At 49.8% G+C, this 20,270-nt stretch overlaps 1 protein-coding gene across 1 annotated transcript in view; it reads left to right on the top strand.

Moving 5' to 3' along the window:
* The first annotated feature begins 8,635 nt into the window (after positions 1 to 8,635).
* The window catches only part of SLC1A5 (solute carrier family 1 member 5), a 29,454-nt gene continuing 17,819 nt past the window's right edge, over positions 8,636 to 20,270 (top strand). Inside the window, exon 1 of the mRNA XM_032797979.2 lies at positions 8,636 to 9,298. Within this exon, the coding sequence (XP_032653870.1) occupies positions 8,742 to 9,298 (557 nt within the window). The 5' untranslated portion in view covers positions 8,636 to 8,741. The remainder of the gene's footprint in view (positions 9,299 to 20,270) is intronic.

A 20,270-nucleotide genomic window follows, 5' to 3' on the forward strand; every position in this document is an offset into this window, starting at 1 on the left:
CTCCTTGACAAGCTACATCAATACAGCACGGGCAGGGTATCTGACATGACGTCGGCAGTATTATGTTGATGGCTGGATTATCGTTCCGATAGCTTGCTCTTCGGACGTCCACTTTCCCTATGGGAGACTGAGATAGGTCCTGTCTTCATTCCTTTCGGGATGTGCTCCTTCCTTGCGGCACCTCATCATGGTTTCCTGGGACTGGACGGACCAAGAGTACTTGTGCTGTGTCTGTATGTCTCTATGTGCCGCTGTAAGTTCATCCATCAGTCTTACTATTCCCTCTCTTCACTACCATTTCTCCTCCAACTTTCCAGTCGTGAGAGTGACGATCGATGATCTCAGTAGACGATAGCACGTCAGGTGAATTAGCTGAGCTGCGATGTACTCGTTCATTCATAGCATACGTTGATGTATCATGTCAGAGGAGGTGTGAGTATCTCCGACTGTACTACCACCTGGGAGTTATCTGCTGAGGGTTAAGCACTATCACGACCAGCGACTTGAGAGACAGTAGCATCACTGAGATATTGAGAGGACTAGTGCAAGATATGCCTTGACACGGCTTGGCAGCTCTTCAAGTTGCTTCCATTTGTCAATGAGTCTCCATGATTGGAGGCACGCTTGTTCTGTGACTTTGTATAGCGCCAGACATCACAGAATCAGTGCGGCATTGAGTTGTAGCTTTCCTGTAGTCAATCCAGCGCTGTGCTCATGATTGTCTGTCTGATCTTGATCTTGGGCACTGCTCATTATGAGCAACTGGTGTTTTAGCCTCTGGGTTGTTTCCAATGCCCTTCTGTGAGCTGTGCTCATGTACTGGCCCAATGCGTCCTTGTACTGCGCTATGAGCCATGAAGGACTTTCCATGTTGGGGGAGATCGGGTGGACAGTTCTCTTCCTGGTCAGGGTGTTTCATATATGGATCACTGGAGAGTTATTCACTCTAGTCTTACTTGTGTGTTTGCCACATCGTGACGTGGGAGCCTGTCTGGCTACCAGCTGTTCATCTGTGCTCTAAGGGCGTCTCATGCACTTGCTTTGTTCTTTTAGCCAGTAATGTTATCATGTTCTGGTCCAAGTGCTGTCCAGCTCTCACATTCATGACCGCTGACTGAGTCTGTTCTACTGTGATGTCTGTATCTGGGATGGCTGTTGCTGCTGTTCTCAGGTCTTGGAGCCACTTTTGCACTGGTATTTGAGTCTGTCTCTTTCCTCATTTAGCTTCCACGTACTAGTATCAGTTCTGCGCGGTTGCTTGCTGCTCATGTGTGTTGCGCTGCAGTGGGACTTGGATGGTTCCTGGAGAACAGGCGGCATTACGTTTTTGGCCTCTGCATTTCTTAGGTATCGTCCTTAGGCCCTAGGTAGCCAGTGCTTGAGCCTTTGTTTAGCAGTCTCTAGGCTTCAGATTGGATTCGCCCTTTATTTTTTCAGTAGCGAGTCTTATCCTAATCTCTATGTAATATATATGCAAGCAAGAATCAGGCTAGAGATAACGAGGTTAGTTCAATCAGGGAGGATGAGGCCCTCTTCTAGCAGTTGCGGTGTGAACACCAAGGGAGGAGAAACTGCTTTTGTAGTTGGCTAGCCATTCACAGTCTTTGTTTAATCCTGAGCTGATGGTGTCAAATTTGCAGATGAACTGAAGTTCAGCAGTTTCTCTTTTAAGTCTGGTCCTGAAGTTTTTCTCCTGCAGGATGGCTACCTTTAAATCTGCTATTGTGTGTCCAGGGAGACTGAAGTGTTCTCCTACAGGTTTTTATATAGGTCAACTTAATTTTGTAGTGTAGACTTGCCCTTAGGGTCTGAAAGAACTGCGCAGCTCACACCCATCTTGAGATGAGACTGTCTTAATGGAACAACAACTGAGTGAGTGTTGAGGCTCCAGCAATGGAAAGAATCAAAGAAGATATGAGATATCTCAGAGGAATAGTATGCCCATTTTGGCTACTTGTCAAGAGCCAGAGCAGCCACACCCAATTTGTGTTATTTGTATATTTAATCTTAGCAAAAATAAATGCTCATAAGCCTAATATTTGCATGTATCGTTACCTTTCTTTGTAGATGAGTAGAAGTTGCTTGCTGCGTTAGTTCACCAGCAATAAAAAACTGCAGTTGGTCAGATTTGTCCTCCCTTGCACTTACAGGGAAATGGTAACATTTTAGGACTCTATAAGCTATTCTGCAGTAGGTAGGTTCAGGGGGCTGGCACTGGTGACCTACCATGTCCCATCTTGTGATCCTAGATATTCTAGGAATGAGAAATTGCTAGACTGGATCAGACCCGAGGTCCATTTAGCCCAGTATCCTGTCTCTGACCACAGCCAATGTCAGATTCATAGAGTTTAAAGCTAGAAGGGACTAACAGAACATGTAGTCTGGCCTCCTGTATAGCACAGCCCCTCGAATTTCATTCAGCTACTCCTGTGTCAAACCCAATCATGCTACAAAGGAAAGTAGAAGATCCCCACAGTAACAGATTTGTGGTATTCTGGTCCCCCCCATTAGGTCTCATTCAGTATCTAATACTTAGAGATTGTCTTAAGCCCTGAAACATGAGGTTTATACCCCTTCCAATGTTTTTGTTATAATTAATTATGATAACTCTGGATGTTGTTGATATCCACATAAATGTCCAATTGTATTTGAATCTTGCTGAATTCTTGGCCTTAATTGCTTCCTGTGGCAGTGAGTTCCACAGTCTAATCCTGACTGAGTTGTGATTCTATCTTTACGAGTAGAACCTGTGACCCCAGTGATGTCATGAATCATTTAATAAAATAAAGCACTTCCCCTTTCTCTGGTGTCTTCCGTTCGAGGATTTCAGAGAGCTTTACAGACACTAATGAGTTAAGCCTCACAACCTCCCCAGTGTGATAGTGCATAGGCACCAACTGCATGGGTGCTCCGGGGCTGGAGCACCCAGGGGGAAAATTGGTGGGTCTCTGCACCCACCAGCAACTCCCCGCCCTGCCCCAGTTCACCTCCACCTCCTCCCCTGAGGGTGCCTTCCCCGCTTCTCCCCCTAGCTCCCAGCGCTTCCCACCAGGAAACAGCTGAGGGGGGGTTGAGCACCCAACAGTGCCGGGAAAAGTTGGCGCCTATGTAATAGTGCCCCCATTTTACCATGAGACACATGGAGGAACTGAGTTGTCTGAGTCAGACAGTGAATCAGTGGCAGAGCCAGGAATAGATTCTTGTTTACACTAAGGCCCTTTTACCCTGCTCTGATCTTAAATTGGGCACAAACAGCCCATTGGCTAGTATACAGCTGGCATAAGGGATCTGCCTTGACCTATTCCCAGCCCCAGGTATATATGGTTTGGGGTGTGTGGCCAGAACACACTGTACTATGGCTATTCTCTGCTCCCCAGATCTCATAGGTCGGGGTGGAGCACACTGTGCTGTTACTATTCTGTGCTCCCAAGGCTCCCAGGAGGTAGATTGGGAGCAGGGTCAGAGCACTCTGCTATGGCTATTCTCTGCTTTCCAGGGCCCATATAGGGTGGAACAGGGGCTTCCGTGGAGTACAGTGTGCTGTGACTATTCTCTGATGCTCACAGGAGGCCATAGGAAACAGAGTGTAAATTAGAGCTGCCCTGAGGCCGACCCGGCTCTCCATAGCTTCAGAATATGAGGAGCATAAAGGTGGCTTTCCCCCACTCCCAAATGCAGGGACGGAATAACCAAGAATCTGGCCCCAGATGTCTTGACTCCTAGTCAAAACCAGACAAAACTCACAATCAGTTGCTCTTCATTGTGGCTAATAACCCACCTGCCTTGCTCCTCTACATCACAAAACCAACAAGTTTATTTAAACAAGGTTTGCATTCCTAGCCTCTGTTTGCCAGAATCTGGGAGTGCAACAGGGGATGATTCATGATGACCTGTTCTGTTCATTCCCTCTGAAGCACCTGGCATTGGCCACTGTCAGAAGACAGGACACTGGGCTAGAGGGGCCATGGTTCTGACCCAGTATGGCTGGTCGTATGTTGATGGCTGAAGGCTGTGGATTAGGGGGATGTATTCAAAATATACTAACAACCAGTGATGAAAGGTTTGTTTTTTCAAATTATCCATTTCAAAAGGGCTTGGGGTTGGAGCTGAACCCTTAAGCTAGCGGTGAAAGGCTTTACAGCTTGTTAATCATCCCCATAACCAATTTAGGGCTTCTGTAGCGCTTCATGTCTTGCATTGCCTTTCCTGAGGGAAATTGAGTTAAATTGTCTGGCGCCTAAAATGGAAAAATAATTTCTTCTCACAGGCCAAAATTGTGATATTGTGTGGGATGTTTTCCTCCTCTCACTCCCTTGAAGAACTCTTTAACTATAAAAAATGCCAATAGCAATCTGTACTAATGCAGTGGGGAGAGGACAGGGGGTTCCTTGCATTGGTTTGAGGAGGGCTGCTGGAGTCTGCAGGAAGAAGGAAAAACAGTCTTAATGAGTGCTTAAAGCACTGTATCCACCTCTGCCGGACCTGATGTTTTGGTCTTTTTACACTTTGGAAACAGTTATAACATATCATGCCAATACAGTTTTGTAAGACCTGACACCTAGAGAGTAAGCTGTAGTCATGCATAGGGGCATATGGGGGCTTGGGCAAGACTGAGAAGTGGTTTTTATCTTCTGCTACAATTGTCTCTTTGGTGATAAAGACTTAGTCAAGGCTCCCTGACACAAATGATTCTTCTTTAAAGAGCTAAATTAAAAGAGTTTGGAGGCAACACACAACCCAGAGAAGAGATGGCTTTGAGGTAAGGGACAGTGCAGAACTGAAATGGCTTGCAGAGTGCCACAGCTTACCTAAGGGAAAGACTCAGATGCAGGTCTCTCTACCTAGCAATCAAAGCTGAAATAATTTCAGATGGGTCAGGTGATAGAGCAGCACTGACCTGCCAGAATCCTTGCAATATACCGACCCAGGATAGCAAACTGTGTGATGCTAGAACCCATTAGCAGCTCACAACTGGAAGAGGAGGACAGAGGTTGAGATTATTGTTAAAACATGCTGGGCAGTTGGGAGTCTTACCTCAGAGAATTTGTTAATTTATTAATTGCTGCCTTTCCCAAGTTAATTCTGTTGTGTCCCCTCGCATAAAGTTCTTTGTTTTATACCCCTGGACAGAATACTTGCAAATGGAGAAGTCGTTGCCTACTCAGACACCCTGGGTGGTATATATATTTCCCAGGTTTCTGAGTGCGGGCTTCAACTCTGTTATTTAAATCTTTATAAAGAACAACTAGAAAATTGAGCCTGGCCCTTTTTGCTGCCAACAACACCTGCCAGAAGGGTTCCATGTTCATGATTTGAACTGAAGAGTGACTAAGGATGGGTCCTCACACAGCAAATCTGTGTATGGGCTAGTTTACCTGAGCTAAATTGAATCCAGCTAACATGGATAGGCTAAAGAGCTTTTGGTATATAGACGTACCCACAGTCTTGCAAAAGGACAAGGGAGGGGATGGAATCCGGCTGTAAACAAAATATTGGATGTACTCTTTTGCTTGAGCAAAGAGTCATTGAACCAGATTTAACTCTGATGTTAGTAGGTGCAACTTTCCTGGACATGAGGTCTGAATTTGCACTAGTCTCTGCAGCAAACCCATTTCTCCCTCTCTGACTAGACCAGGGGTAGGCAAACTTCTTGGCCCAAGGGCCACATCTGGGTGGGGAAATTGTATGCAGGGCCATGAATGTAGGGCTGAGGCTGGGGCTGGAGCAGGGGGTTGGGGTGTAGGAGGGGATTCAGGGCAGAGGGTTGGGGTGCAGTGTGCGAGGGGGTCGGGGTGCAAGCTCCAGCCCGGTGCTGCTTACCTTGAGTGGCTCCAGGGTGGCAGCAGTGCACAGCGGGGCTAAGGCAGGTTTCCTGCCTGCCCTGGCCCTGCACCACTCCTGGAAGTGGCCAGCATGTCCGCCAGTGGCTCCTGAGGGTGGGGTGTGGCAGGTGGCCCCGCCGCATGCTGCCCTCGCCTGTGAGTACCACCCCCGAAGCTCCCATTGGCTGCAGTTCCCTGTTCCTGGCCAATGGGAACTGTGGGAGGCAGTGCTTGCAGGAGAGGGCAGCACATGGAACCCTCTGCCCCCACCCTACCCCCAGGTGCCACAGGGATGTGGTGCCAGCTGCTTCTGGGAGTGGTGCGGGGCTAGTGCAGGCAGGGAGCCTGCCTTAGCCTTGCTGCGCCACAGGGCTGGCAATCCCGTGGTTCGGACTGAAAGCCCTGATGGACCGGATCAGACAGAGTGAATTGGTTTGTGAGTTGAGGGAACAGACTGTCATCCAGTTCCCAGAGGTCTTGGGATGTCTGTAAACAGTTTAAACTTACCAGAATCTCCAGGTGGAACGTAGATTGGCATCTGGTAAGCTAGACATGGATAGAGTCTGTTTGTAATTTTAAGATCTTTTTCCCTGAAATGCTTTTATTCTAAATAAACAATACTTTGCTTTAAAAGGCTGTTTGTGGTCATTGCTCCCAACAGGAGTGGACTGTAGGTACTAAGCCTAAATTGAATCTGATGAGATAATCAAGATTAATACCAGTGGACTGCAGCTCAAGGCCAGTCTGAGAGTGGGAGAACTGTGTGATTCCACCCTGAAAGATGTGATGACTCTATCCATGAGACCTGGAGGAAGTGCACCCATAAAGACCAGGAAGGAGTCAGAGAGGCAGTTAGCCCAGGAACCCTGACAGAGGGAAAGACACAGAATTTGCTGAAGTTGTGAATAATCAGGCAGATCCTCAGCTGTTGTATGTTGGTGTTGCTCTACTGACTTCAGTGGAACTATGCCAATTTACATCAGCTGAGGGTCTGGCCCTACAAGTGTAGTTGATGCAGGGAATAGGAAGAGGAGTGATGAGTCTTACCCAGAAACAGAATGTCTCGAAATATTGCTCACATGTTTCCCATTCTCCTTCACTTCTGCCTGTTACTGTCAATTCTCCTACCTGAGGCCGGGTGGCAGGTCTGAGTTGGGTCCATCAAGGCCCTCATTGTTCATAGCCGTGAGGCATCCTCTTCTCTTCTCTCTTCTTTTTTTTCCCCCATTCCTTCTCATCTCTGTGCTTATAGCTGTTCCTTCTCTCCCAGTCCACTGTCCTCTTCCTCCCTCACTGAGTAGGCAGGGAGTTAGCCTAGGGTTGCCACCTGCCCAGGTTTTTCCGGGATTGTCCTTTTGTTGAGGTAGTTGTACTGGGGAATCTGTAATGTTGCGCAGTGCACACTGCCACCTGTCCAGTTTTAAGGGCTCAGGATCATCCTGGATGCCCTCAGAGGTGGCAACCATATGTCCTTCTCAGAGGTACTGCTAGTCATTCACCAAGCCTGGTTCCTAGGGTGATGCTCCGGAGCAGCAGGAGAGACTGAGAGTTAATCAGAATGCCCCCTGGGGAGTGGGAAGCTGGGTATGGGAGTTGGAAAGTGGCATTTGGGGGTAACAACTGAGTAGGAGCTGGAGGCTGAGGGAATGCATCTGGGAGGAACTGTTGGGTGGAAGGAAGGTGGCAGTTTGGTGGGTGGGAGAAGTAAGATGGCAGCTGGGAGTAACTGTTGTGTGGTTGGTGGGAGTAACTTGGGTGGCTAGTGGGAGTAACTTAGGTGGCTGGGAGGTAGAAGGTGGGAATAATTTGGGTGGCTGGAAGATGGGAGATGGCAGGTGGGAGTAACTGTTGTGTGACTGGTGGGAGTAAACTATTGGGTGGCTAGTGAGAGTAACTTGGGTGGCTGAGAGACAGGCAGTGACAGTTGCGAGGCACCATCGGGGGAGGTGACAGTTGGGACGGGAGTAACTGTTGGGTGATTGGATGGTGGCAGTTAGGATGCACAGTTGGGTGGCTGGGTGGGGGCAGTTGTGTGGCTGAAAGACAGGCAGTGATAGTTGGGAGGCACTACTGGGTGGGAGATGGCAGTTGGGAGTAACTGTTGGGTGGCTGGATGGTGGCAGTTGTGAGGCACGGTTGGGTGGCTGGGTGGTGGCAGGTGTGTGGCTGAGACGCAGGCGCTGACAGTTGGGAGGCACCGTCCAGCCGCTGGCTAACAGGCAGGGGAGCAGATTCAGTTCGGGGTTGGCTATGTGCTCCGAGGTATTTCTGAGGGGAGTGGAGAAGGAGGGATCTGGTGGTTGGGTGCAGTGATGGGACTGGAGGCGTGGGGGCTAAGCGCATGGAGGCGGCATCACGGTCACCAGCAATGTGTCCCTGTCACATGGCACACGGGGGATGAGGGGCTTTGGGTGGCGAGTGAGGTCTGATGTGAGAATTTGGGGAGGGACGCCTGCGCATGGGGAGTCATGGTGACACAGGCTTGTGGCTGGCTGTGTGTAGGTGGGGGTACAACTTTCCCACTGAGGTAATATGTGGGGAGACAAGACAACAACCCCCTATCCCCACAACCGGCGGTTGGGCAGAGCCTTTTGGGCGGGAAACTGCTTCCTGCCCACTCTCCCTCCTCTCCCATAGGGTAGCCTGGTCCCTGCCCTCCCGCGCCGTCCTCTGGCCCCGCCCAGCCTCTCGTTCTCCCGCCCTCATCGCCCCGCCCCTTAGCCCGCTCCGCCAATCACCGTGCCCAGAGCCGGGGCCCGGAGACGCTCTTCCCCACAAAAGCGCCGCCGCTAGCTCCATGCTTCTGGATTCGGCCACGCCGGCAGCTCGCGCCCCAGCTCGAGGCGCTCGCGCGCTGTCTCTCGGCTCCTCCACGCGCCCGCCCGCCCGCGCATCGGGACCCGACGCTCCCTGGGGGCCATGGCCGCGTGCCGGGACCGCGTGCGCCTCCGAGAAGCCGGGGAGAAGGGCGCCTCCAACGGGGAGATCGGCCCGCAGGACGCCGGCAACGGGGCCCTCTTCCCCCCGCCGGGCTCCCCCTCCAAGGCCGCCCGCGTGCGGGGCTGCCTGCGCGCCAACCTGCTGGTGCTGCTGACCGTGGCCGGGGTGCTGGCCGGGGTGGCGGTGGGGCTCGGCGTGCGGCAGGTGCCGGGCGGGCTGAGCCGCGCCGGGATCCTCGCCTTCTCCTTCCCCGGCGAGCTGCTGCTGCGCCTGCTGAAGATGATCATCCTGCCGCTGGTGGTCTGCAGCCTGGTCTCCGGCGCCGCCAGCCTGGACCCCGCCGCCCTGGGCCGCCTGGGGGGCTGGGCCATGCTCTTCTTCCTGCTCACCACGCTGCTGGCCTCGGCCATCGGGGTCAGCCTGGCCTTCATCATCCGGCCCGGGGAGGGGGCCGCGCCGCCCAGCCTAGGAGGCGAGGGGGACGGAGCCGTGCCCGAGGCCAAGGAGGTGGCGGACTCCTTCCTGGATCTCATCAGGTGAGGCGCTGGGGAGGGGGCAGAAGCCAGTGGGGAGCCACGTGTTCCCTGGGGTAGATGATGCGTGTGGGGGGCGGGGGGATCGGCGCTGTACATAACTCGGCGCTGGTGTCTGGGGAGCGTGGAGGCCTGTGTCTTAAGCAAGGCTTGATCCGGTAGCGAAGGGGAAACGGACACGTGTCGTTCTGTTCTCCACCCCGGATCTAGGAGGGACCCAAGTCCCTGCTAATTCCATCCTGGCTCCAGCTCCGTACCTGGGGGGCTGCAGATCCCTTCCTTCACCTGAAGGTGCCTTTGCTACCCAAGTCACCTGAGTCGCCTTTCAGGTGGATGGGGTGAGGGATCTTCCTCCCCTCCTAGCCCTGTGATGGTGGCTGCTCCAAGGCCTGGATAGAACAGCTGGGGCCTCCGGTTGCAGGTGGTGGAGAGGGGAATTATGCTCATTCCCTTTTACGCTATTCTGGTTGGTGGCCTCCCTGGCATCACAGCCCCCCACTTAGCTTCTTACGCTTCTGAACAGGGTCACTGAGTTTCATGCAGTCCCCCCCCGCCCCCCCCATTAGACACTAAAGCCTCATGTTGGGTACTGTCCTATATATACAGAGTAGAACCTGCTCAGAGTGGCAGTTTAAGACAGTTGCCTTAGAACTAACCTCAGAGGCTTTCTGCTAACGTTGTTCCACCTACAGACTCCTGTTCAGTGGTAACTAAAGCTCTGTGGGTCCCTTCAGTATCTGGTTGGCTGAGAGTTTGTAACATGCTAGGGTGAAAGATGAGCAAGAAATGTTGGAAGAGAATGTGACTTGCCACCTGCACAGCATTCCCTCCATCTGGAGATCCCAAGAATGACTTTAGTCTGTCTCCCTGCCTCCTTTCCCAGTACGGTTGGGGTAACTGGAATACAGTGTAGGTATCTTGGTCAAGTCACCAAGTAAATTTATGGCAGAGCTGGGCATGAAACTTGGAGCTGCGGACTTCCAGTCCTGTGTCCTGCTCCCAACTCCATCCTTCCCCTTTCTGAAGGCATGTTAAATGCTTGCTGTGGAAAGTCTTTTTGCTACTTGGGTCCAGCAACCTGGATCCTATGGGAAGCTTGTAAAGACCTGACTTGCACTTCAAGCCCTGTAGTATGCCTGGAATGATGGGAGATCCAACAGAAGACCAGAAGCATGTGTGATAGTCTCCTAAAACTTCTGATTCAACATGGCCTGCATATTGCATTTATCGTGTGTGACATCACATGTCCGTTACCAACATCCTCTTCCTCATGGTGTATGTATGCAGAGGCAGACTGGCCTCTAGGCTGTTAATTCATTAATACTCAGTTGTCCTGTCAAGCTAGACAAGTGTTGCCAAAGTATAAAAGGGAGAGATCCCTCTGGGCTGTGTCAGATGCTGACACTCTACCAGGGCTTTACTCCTTTCAGGGTCTCAATTGCAGTCAGTATGGTCCATTTGCAGTAGATATTCCTGATCTGTTTGCAGACTGTTACATAGCAGCCTGCCACTGTGAGAAACATGATGGCATCTCTCAGTCTCTCTCCAAGGATTAAGGGCAGGGTTTTTCCCCCTCATAGCTTTTAACAAAAAGCCTAGTAGGGGGAGTCTATTTGTGATAGCAGTTCCCTGGAACAGGGACCATCCTCCCACTGAATCTGCTGAGTCACAGTGAGTGATGGTTGAATTCAAGTCTGTCCTTGGTAGATGGGGATGAAAGAAGTGGCATGCAGCCCATAAGGAAGAGAATTGTCACAACCTGTAACTTGCTGCTGAATGAATATAGCCCTAACCCACCCAAAGGGCAGAGGCAATGCAGGCAAAGCTGCCTGAGCTCCTGAACCATCAAACATCCTTTGTTTCTGAATTATACAAATAACTAGATCACATCCCTGCTTCACCTAGACCGGGAGGTAGGGATTATTCCTATGTTGTGACTTGCCTACAGTCATGCAGGCTGTGGCAGAGAGGGGATTAGAACCACAAAGACAGCCTTCTGTAGCATCTTTCATACAACTTTGTGCCCAAGGGAGTTGACTTGGAGGAGGACAAATAATCCCAGATCACAACTGATGAATGCAAAGGCTCTTGGTGAACGGATTGGTTTGAAATCTGGGGTGACAACCATGTTGTGCCGGTATAAACCTGACATCCTGAGTCTATCGGGTGGGAGTTGGGATTGGTTGAGCAGCTAGCCTGGACTGGCATTTGGACACAGACTGAAGGAGTCAGGCTTGTTGCTGATGGAGAGAGCCTTTTAAGGTAATAGGCTGCTTCTTGTGTCTGTGAGAGCTGATGGCATGGCAGGGGACGATGGACACTAGCACTGGCTATTGTCTGTCTTGCCCAGTGCAGTATCTTTGCTCACTACACTGCCGGTCATGGAGCCCCAATGTGAGAGATGACCAAGCTTTGCAATAGCTGCAAGCTCCTATGCTTCATTTGTGTCTATTGATATGCTTAAATCAGATGCCCAGTTCCTGTTTTGATGGATGAACAGAAATTTCTTGTAACAAGAGTTCTCCATCAACTAACATCAAACATCCCTGCACAGATGACTTATGTCCTAGCCGCACACTTGGAGTGTAATGCCTAGTGGCCAGAGAACTATCTAGCTGTGTTTTGGACTCTTGCTCTGAACTACTCTGGTCTTGTTGGCTTCATGGCCGAGGTGCTGCTGTGTCCCTGACAGCCTGAATCTTCTCCCTTCATTGGAACAGCCTGTCAGAATTTCCTCTCTTCCTGGCAAAAACTTAACATCTTGATTCATGCATGATTCATGTGAAATGAGTCACACGAACTGACATTTGAACAGTCTCTTCAGGTTCTTTATGGGCTTTTGCTAGCACTGAGCCACATAAGCTAGCTACTGAAGCCGTCTCTTGCCAGAGGGCTCCAACATAATGCTCTGCCAGTGGCTAGCTTCCACGTAAGCCCGTGTCTTATGCTGAAACTCCCTCACTTCAGTGGAATGAAAATCTAGCTTGCATTAGATGCCCTGGCTTTTTCAGGGACCAAACCAAACAGAGGGGAAGTCAACACTGGTCCTGTCTTTAGGAGATGCAAGGGTGTGAAGTAGGTGGAATCCTGTCTGTCTGATGCAATGTTGACTGTGTGTTGAGTCTGCTGCCAGGCAAAGAAAGTGCTGCATAGGGTGGGGCTGAGACTGGAGCACTGCTCTGGGCAGGCATTCCAGCACTAGCCATGCAGAGGCTGGGTTAGGGGAATGGTAAAGCAGAGCTTTGAACTGTCAAGTATGGGTTAACGTCTAAAACGAAGCTGTCTGCCTCAAGTCTAGAAAAAACACTAAAAATAGCGCTTAGGAGCTCCTGCGGGGTAAAGACATCGATGTAGCTTTATCTATGCCCCGAGGGCAGCACAAGAAGTTGGTGGTCTTTGGGGAGCACCACTAGACTAGTGGGGGGGGGGGGGGGGGGGGGGGGGGGGGAAGGTGAGAGGGTTAATTAACCCAAACAAAATAGTCTTGTTGCCTGTGTTTGTAAATCAGAAATAGCAGCTGAAGTGTAGGTTGTTTCCTTGCCTCTTGCAAGGGTGAGTTAATTTAGTTGCTTGGCTGAGTCTGGGTCAGGGATGCAAATGTCTCTTACAAAAGGAGAAATCTCTAACTGCCTATTGCCAATGAATTTAGTGCCTTTGTCAGAGTTCAAATAGGCAGAATTATAACTCTCTTGCTATTATGCCACAAGGTGCTCCTGGGTGCCAGCAGGTGTGGCTGGGATCCAAAGACAATTCCAACCCTTGTTAAAGCCTGTGGGTTTGCCAAGGACTCCTGGAGCATGGCTGCATTTGAAAGTTAATTCAGATTCAAGTATTGAGTTTTGAATCCACAACATAGCTGTCCTTCTAGAACTGTGTATAGACAAATCCTCGAACTACATCTTCACTGTCAAAAAAAGTGGGTAGGTCTTTATTTTGTTTACAGCAAGAAAACTGTGGAGATAAGGCCCTGTCATTGTGGGGGCTACCACCAAAGGCACCAGGGTGCATAGCAGGTCAGAGTAAAGTTGTGTGGACTGAGTTGCCAATGAAGGAGCTAAGAGTTGGTGTTGGATGCAGAGAGACAGGAGAAGGAATTGTGAGCATGACCCTCAGGGGAAGCTTCTTTGGTATAGAGCATGCTGGAGTGACAGGCTGAGGAATTTCAGAGCAAAGAAACTGCCTGCTCAGAAACAGGACTTTAGATGTTTTGAAGAAGTACCAAGAACACTGACTCATCTATTTCTCCTCCTAATAGAAATGATCTTGCTGGACCCTGGATATTGGCCAGCTGGTCAGACCAGAGGGGCAACTCTGATCATTAACTCTAATTATCCAATCTCCTATAAAACACCCCCATTTGGAGCCTTTCCAGTGAAGTGTTCAGCAGAAAAATGACTAACTGGTGGTGTGGTCTGTCTGAAACTTGCTGATTCCAGATCAAACAACAATTTTTGGCTTTTAAAAAAAAAAAATGAACAAGCTAAGGAGAATCTAGAGTCCAGCTGGGCTTTCTGCGTCAGGCCTTCCCTCGTGCTCACTCCCCCATCTGCAGGGCCAGGAAAGCAGAGTAACTATTCTGGAATAGTGTGTCCACACACAGCTGTTGTAGAATAGTGTATTTGGTGATAGCTAGGCTGTGTAGACACTCTGCTTTACCCAATTGCTACTTGTTGGTGACACTTATTTCCTTGCCCAGGATAGCACCTGTTCTACATGGGCCAAAATGGTCTACCTTAAACCAAAACTTCTGGGCAAAACAAATGTTGAGAGAAAACCATGCACGGCCTAGAGAAAGAGATCGTCACTGATGCGTCTGATAGCTAATGGGGTCTGCATGCTTTCTCTCCTCAATTTACTGCCAGATTTGGAGCTGAGTAGATATTGGATTCCTGGTTCTGCTGTTGTCTTGCTCTGTCGCTCAGGTCAAGTCTGCATTGATTTTTTGAGGCTGTGAGTAAATGAATACTGCAGCTGGCTGACACTAGGCAGGCCGCAGAGGCTGCCATGGGATTGGTAGCTTAAACTAATATAAACTGCTTTAACTGTCCAAGCTCTTCAAGCACAGTTGTAAATGGGCTTGGAGTGGCTGGCTGTGATTAGTGTGCATTCTGCTGCAGCTGGAATTGACTTTGTAGTTTTCATAAGTGACAGTAATCCAACATAAGGGGAATTTGTCTTTTTAAAAAAAAGCCATTGTTAAATCTGTTCCCAAAACAAATACACAGACCTGTGTGGCAGAACCCAACAGTCCCATTCAGCCATGGTGCTCTGCCCAACGAAGGGGCTGTGCACTCTGCATGAACTGACAATTCCTTATGGAGTGCTTCTTGTCAGCTCTCAAAGTGCTTCACGGTCTAATATATTTACCCCCAGAATCCCCCTGTAGGGCAGGACTGTTATCCCACATTATATAGATGGGGGAATGAGGCACAGAGAGGCTAACTTGTCCGAGATCGCACAGAAGTCTGTGGTGGAGCAGGAATTAGGCTGGGACTTGGGGTGCCAGCTTTCATGTTGTAACCAATGGACCATTTTTCCTGAAGTGGCTGGCTCGTCCCTAGTTGTCCACAGGACCCAGGTCAAAAGGAGCGTTTAAATTGATTAGACTAAGCTAAATAAGTTGAGAAGTTATTTTGGGTCCTGTAACTGTCCTGAAACTCTTCTCACTGCTCTTCCCTCCCGGCCAATCGTTGGGCATTAGTCTTAAGAGTTTTATGTCTGACTTTCACATAAAGCTGGAAATAGCTCACAGGTGAGACAGTGAAACTTCAGGGAGCAATGAGATGCACAAAAGAAGCAAAGAACTTGTTCTTAACAATAGCGATCTTGGGTGTCTGTAGCAGGAGTGGGATGGTGGAAGAGCAGGATTTGGGCCAGTGTGATGGTAAAGGGATAGGTTCCCATCAACTATAGGAGTGTCAGCTGAGTGGCTGCACAAATTTAGACAGATGTCAATGGTTCTGCTCATGCAAAGCTGCTGCCCACTTGAGACATCCGTTAGAAGTGGAAGAGATACCTGAGGGTATGGCTACACTTGCAGCTGTACAGCACTGGGAGTTAAAGCTGTCTTCGTACAGCTGTGTAGGGAAAGCGCTGCAGTGTGGCCACACTGACCGCTACCAGTCCACTGTGGTGTCCACATTAACAGCATTTGCAGTGGTGTTGGGAGTAGTGCATTATGGGCAGCTATCCCAGCGTTCAAGTGGCTGCAATGCGCTTTTTAAAAGGGGTGGGGTGGAGTGTGACAGGGAGCATGGGGGGGAGAGAAGGTAGATTTTTGGAGCTAACACTGTGTCCACTCCCTGCCTTGCAAGGTCCAACCCCTTCCTTCACCCCTCTCTCATTCACTAAAGGCAAATAGCCTTCTTTGTTTTTTCCTCTCAGACCAGATAAGCAGCTGCTCCAAAAAGGACCCCCAGCTCACCTCATGCTGCTTCTCTCCTCAAGCAAACACTATCTGTGGACATTCCAAAGGGATCCCCCCTGCCTGCCTCATTCACAGCAAACAGTAGCTGTGTTTTTGTTTTTTAGATAAGCAGCTCTGGGAACCCTGAGTTCACAACAAAACAGAGTGTAATGTTTACTTAAAAGCATTATGGGAAGGCTCCGGAGGTCAGTTACAGTGTAGTATGAGAGGAAGATTAATCACTGTTTACACTGGCACCCCAGCGCTGCAGCACCAGCACTGTTCTCTTTATTCCTCTCATGGAGTACATGCAGCACTGTATGTGCCTTGCCAGTGTGGACAGGGAGTGAGTTACAGCGCTGTAAAGCCACCACCAGTGCTGTAACTCAAGTGTAGCCAAGGCCTAAGATTAAGGCTGCATCTACAACTGCAGCGCTGAACTTCCTTAAGGCAGATATTTTGTCGTTAATAGGCTCCATCTCATCCCTTTGGAGCAAGGGCGAATTGAGGACAGAGTCATTGGCTTTACATTGGAATCTCCTGGCACTTCACTAATCTTCAGTGATCCTGTTTTTTGGTTTTGTTTTTTAACCAGGACTTTGCTCCATGTGTCTTGAGTATGCTAAATCCTCCCTAGTGCCAAGTGACATCATAAACATCCGGAGGGGTTAGAAGCAGCAGCTGGGATCTGGAATCTTCTGGTTTGAATCTGACATGGATTGAACATCTGTTTGTCCTTGTATGGCTGCTCAGCAGCCTGTGTGAAATAAGTGTGGTCTCAGCTCAGTTCTAGCATGCAGGTATCTATATCCAACGATTACTGCTGGCATTATTAGTCCTGTTCACGACCTCTAATCCCACACTTTCCCTCCCTCACTGGCAGCTGTGCTGAAGCCTCTTTCAAAGGAGAACTGTGTACACAATCAGAACTGAACCGGTCAAAATGCCCGTCCAAGGGCACCTGGGCACATCTGAATAAACTGCTTCCTCTCCCCCTTGCTCCCAGGAAAATGGATGATCCTTACAGCATGTTTGGACCCTCTAGGCCAGTGGTCTCCAAAGTGGGGTGTGCAAGAGGATCCGTGGGGGTGCTCAGTAGGAGGAGCATGCTTTTTTATTTGGTGCGCAGCAGGGGGTGCATGCTCAAACTTTTTACTGATGGGGGTGCGTGATCAAAAAAGTTTGGAGACCACTGCTCTAGGCTCTGCTGTCCTGATCTGAAGAGGGGGAGTGAGAGTGAGCAACTGCCAGAGCTGAGGAGACAATGTGGCCTGGTGATTAGAGCATTGCACTGGGGGTGCCGTAAACCTGTGTTCTGTTCAGACTCTCACTGGCTCGCTGGATTACCTTGCCCAAGCCACTTCCTCTCACCGTGCCTCAGTTTCCCCTCCATAAAATGAGAGGTGAATGGTACAGACCTCCTTTGTAAAGTGCATTGAGCTCTACAAATGAAAAGCACTGCTGTACGCTGTAGGTATTGCTACACAATTAATGCTGCTGGCTGAGGCATGCCTGGGTGTGTGGTCATCCTGCCTTTGCCTGCGCTATACCTGCCCTGGGGATAAAGGAAGTGCTTCAATCTCTGGGGGTGGCAGGATAGCACTTTATTTTGAGATTAAATCAGAGAAGCATGAGGATGTTTGTTAGATTCTGTCCCTACTTGCCAGGCTTCCTGCACTGAGATGTAATTGTGTCAAAGCATCCCTGTGCACTTGGTTATAAAAGATCAAAGACCGTATCCCTGCTACTGGAAGCTGACACAGACACTGCCCTGGGAGAGCCAGAAAAATGTTCCCGCTTGACTTCCACTTGTCCGGAGCGAGGGGTTTGCTCCCATTATTTCTGCCAAGGGACTAGAAGTTTCAGAAATGTGTGGAATCCATCTTAACAACCAGTTAAATTTCCTGCCATCAGACACCAATCTCCTCTATTTTTCACTAGTTCTAACCAGCACTCATCTGAATCAACTGCACAGACTGTCTTGTGCTCAGAGAAGCCTTCCTAACAGCTTGGGTGGAAACAGAGGGAAACCTTGGCTACTGATCCTGGGGAGTGTGAGGAGGAGAGATGCTGGCCTGGGATGCTCTGACATGTTTGTGGAGGATCTACTGCCTTCCTGAGCCTAAGGGCAAGTCTACACTGGAGCGCTACAACAGCTTAGCTGCACCAATGCAACTGTAGCACATCTGCTGAAGCGCATCAGCATTCTCCAGTCAGCAAAATTACTCCACCTCTGTGAGAAGGCAGAAGCTATGTGGGCAGGAGATGTAGCGCTGGTGTGGAAAGCACTTAGATTGATGTTACTTATGGTGCCTGGGGAGGGTGTCTTTTTCAACCCCATAAGTTACATAGACTTAAGCAGTAGTGTAGACCAGCCCTTAATTGTAAAAGCCAACTGGACTCAGTGTGAGAACTATCATGCAAACATCAGAGCAAGGAGACCTACCTAAAGTTGCAGCAGGGGGGTGATAAGATTGGATGTGAAAATCCTGATCTTATATGGCTTAGGTTAGTAGAGCATGAGTGCTCAGTTATCAATATCGTCCCCTCCTCTGGGGAGGCCGGGCAGGGCAGGGCTATTAACTCCCTTGAACAGATGGGGAAGCTAAGAAACATGAAGTCTGGTAAAATATGGACTTTAGCTGCAAGTGGTGGGGTTGGGGCTGGGCCTGCAGAGGCTGGAACAGGAATAGACTAGGCTAGAAAGCCACTTCTTGGTTTGAATGGGAAAAAACAGAACCACTTCAGATGTCTGGGGCCTGATTCTGTTGCTTGTGGGATCTTGTACAGTCATTCACATCAGTGCACATAGTGACATGCCACCATACTGATCTGGTGGTGGTTCACCAATGCTTTGTGCTAGTGAGAACGAGTCACAAGGGCAACAGTTGGGCCCTGAGTTTTCCCCCGGTGGTCCTTTCCAGCCAGCATAAACCAGTCCTGTGTTGTAGTGGATGGGACCAGTTAAGGTTGCTCAAACTCCAGTTCAACTGGTGTCTATACAGAGGGATCTGACTCCTTGCAGGTGGGAATGAGTGCCATGAATGCAGGGTATGAATTCACTCTGTCAATAAGTGAAGAATGGAGCTCTAATGAATGTGCCCTTCTCCCCATGGGGTTGAGACCAGCAGGGACAGAAGCTGCTGCAGGAGACCGCTGTGCTGGAGTAGAGCTCTGTACATGTGCAGAATATTGCCCTGCCCCTTATGCTGGGCTGAATGACTGTTTGGGGAGTCCTGTAAAGGAGGGTGACTGGGAACTAGATCCCTAATGCAGTCCATGGCAGCGCTCTGGGTATTTGGCAGGAAGGCTCACACTAGCCCTATTGTACAGGATTAGTTGGAGGCACATGACAGCGGAGTCTGCGGAGCTTTGTTGCTTTTGGTAATAGTGGCTGCACTTTGAGAGGAAAGCTGGCTCCTATCTTTGGGTAACTTGGGGACAGGGTGTTGTGTCCTTAAGAGGATCACAAGAAGGGCAGCCATATACTTCCCTTTCCAGAGCCTGCCTGAATACTCCCTTTACCTCTGCAGTGGGTAAGCCCCTTCCAATGGGGGCGTGGGTATACAGTCCCCCCTACCCACCCGCCTGCCAGCTAGGGCTGAGCTGGGCTTATGCCATGTTTCCTTTGGATCAGGATAGTTCTCTTGTGGGCAAAACACGGTCGCTCCCTTTAGAACCAGTCCTGTGTTGGAATGTGGCAATCGCTGGGGTTTGTTTGTGGCGGCCCCATGTGACTGCTGTTTGGATTCGTGTTTCAGGGCTGGCTGCTGGCAGAGAGGATGCCGGCATCTCCCCACTGCCCCCAAGGGGTTGTGCTGGCCTGTGATGGAGTCTCTCAGTCAAGCTTCTCCTGCTTTCAGCCTTGGGAATTGCTGAAGGGCCTGCTGGCTCTACCAGGGGAAATCCCCTCTCCCATCAGATATTTTAGATGAGATCAGGAAGTAGCTGTTAGTGTCATGTTGCCCAGGGCGAAGAAAGCCCTGTTCTCTGTGGCTGAGGTGCAGCTTTGGGAGTCGAATCCTGGAGCTTTAATTCTCATCTCTGCCACTCGCTTGCAGTGTGACCTTGAGCGAGCCACTGTCCCTTGTCTGGGACACAGTTTCCCCATCTCTGAAATCGGGAATTGCCAGACTGCATCAAATCAGGGGCCTATCTAACGCATTCCTTCCACTGAACCCAGTGCCAGCTCTTTAGAGGCAGGTCCAAGAAACCCAGCAATGTTGGGATAACCTGCCCCCAGAGAAACTATCCTCTGACCCCAAAAGTTAGAAACTGACTTACCCCTGGAGCAAGGAAGGGTGTTATCTGTTCCAAAGCTCCTGGCTTTTAATATTAATGATCAACTCTGGATATCCTACTTATCCTTATGAACATCTAATTCTCTTAAATCCTGCTAAGCTACTGGCCTTCATTTTGCAGTTAAATGAATGAGTTCAAAGAGCTTGGAGATCTTTGCAGGGATGGGAGGTGTGGAGAGAAAAGAGGTGGCTCTGATAGTCGGGGGATGTAGTGTTGGGTCTAATCTTATCCAAGCTATGCGATTCAGTTCCCTGGAGGAGGTCAGAC

The sequence above is a fragment of the Chelonoidis abingdonii genome, chromosome 11 (assembly GCF_003597395.2).
Source record: "Chelonoidis abingdonii isolate Lonesome George chromosome 11, CheloAbing_2.0, whole genome shotgun sequence".
NCBI lineage: Eukaryota > Metazoa > Chordata > Testudines > Testudinidae > Chelonoidis > Chelonoidis abingdonii.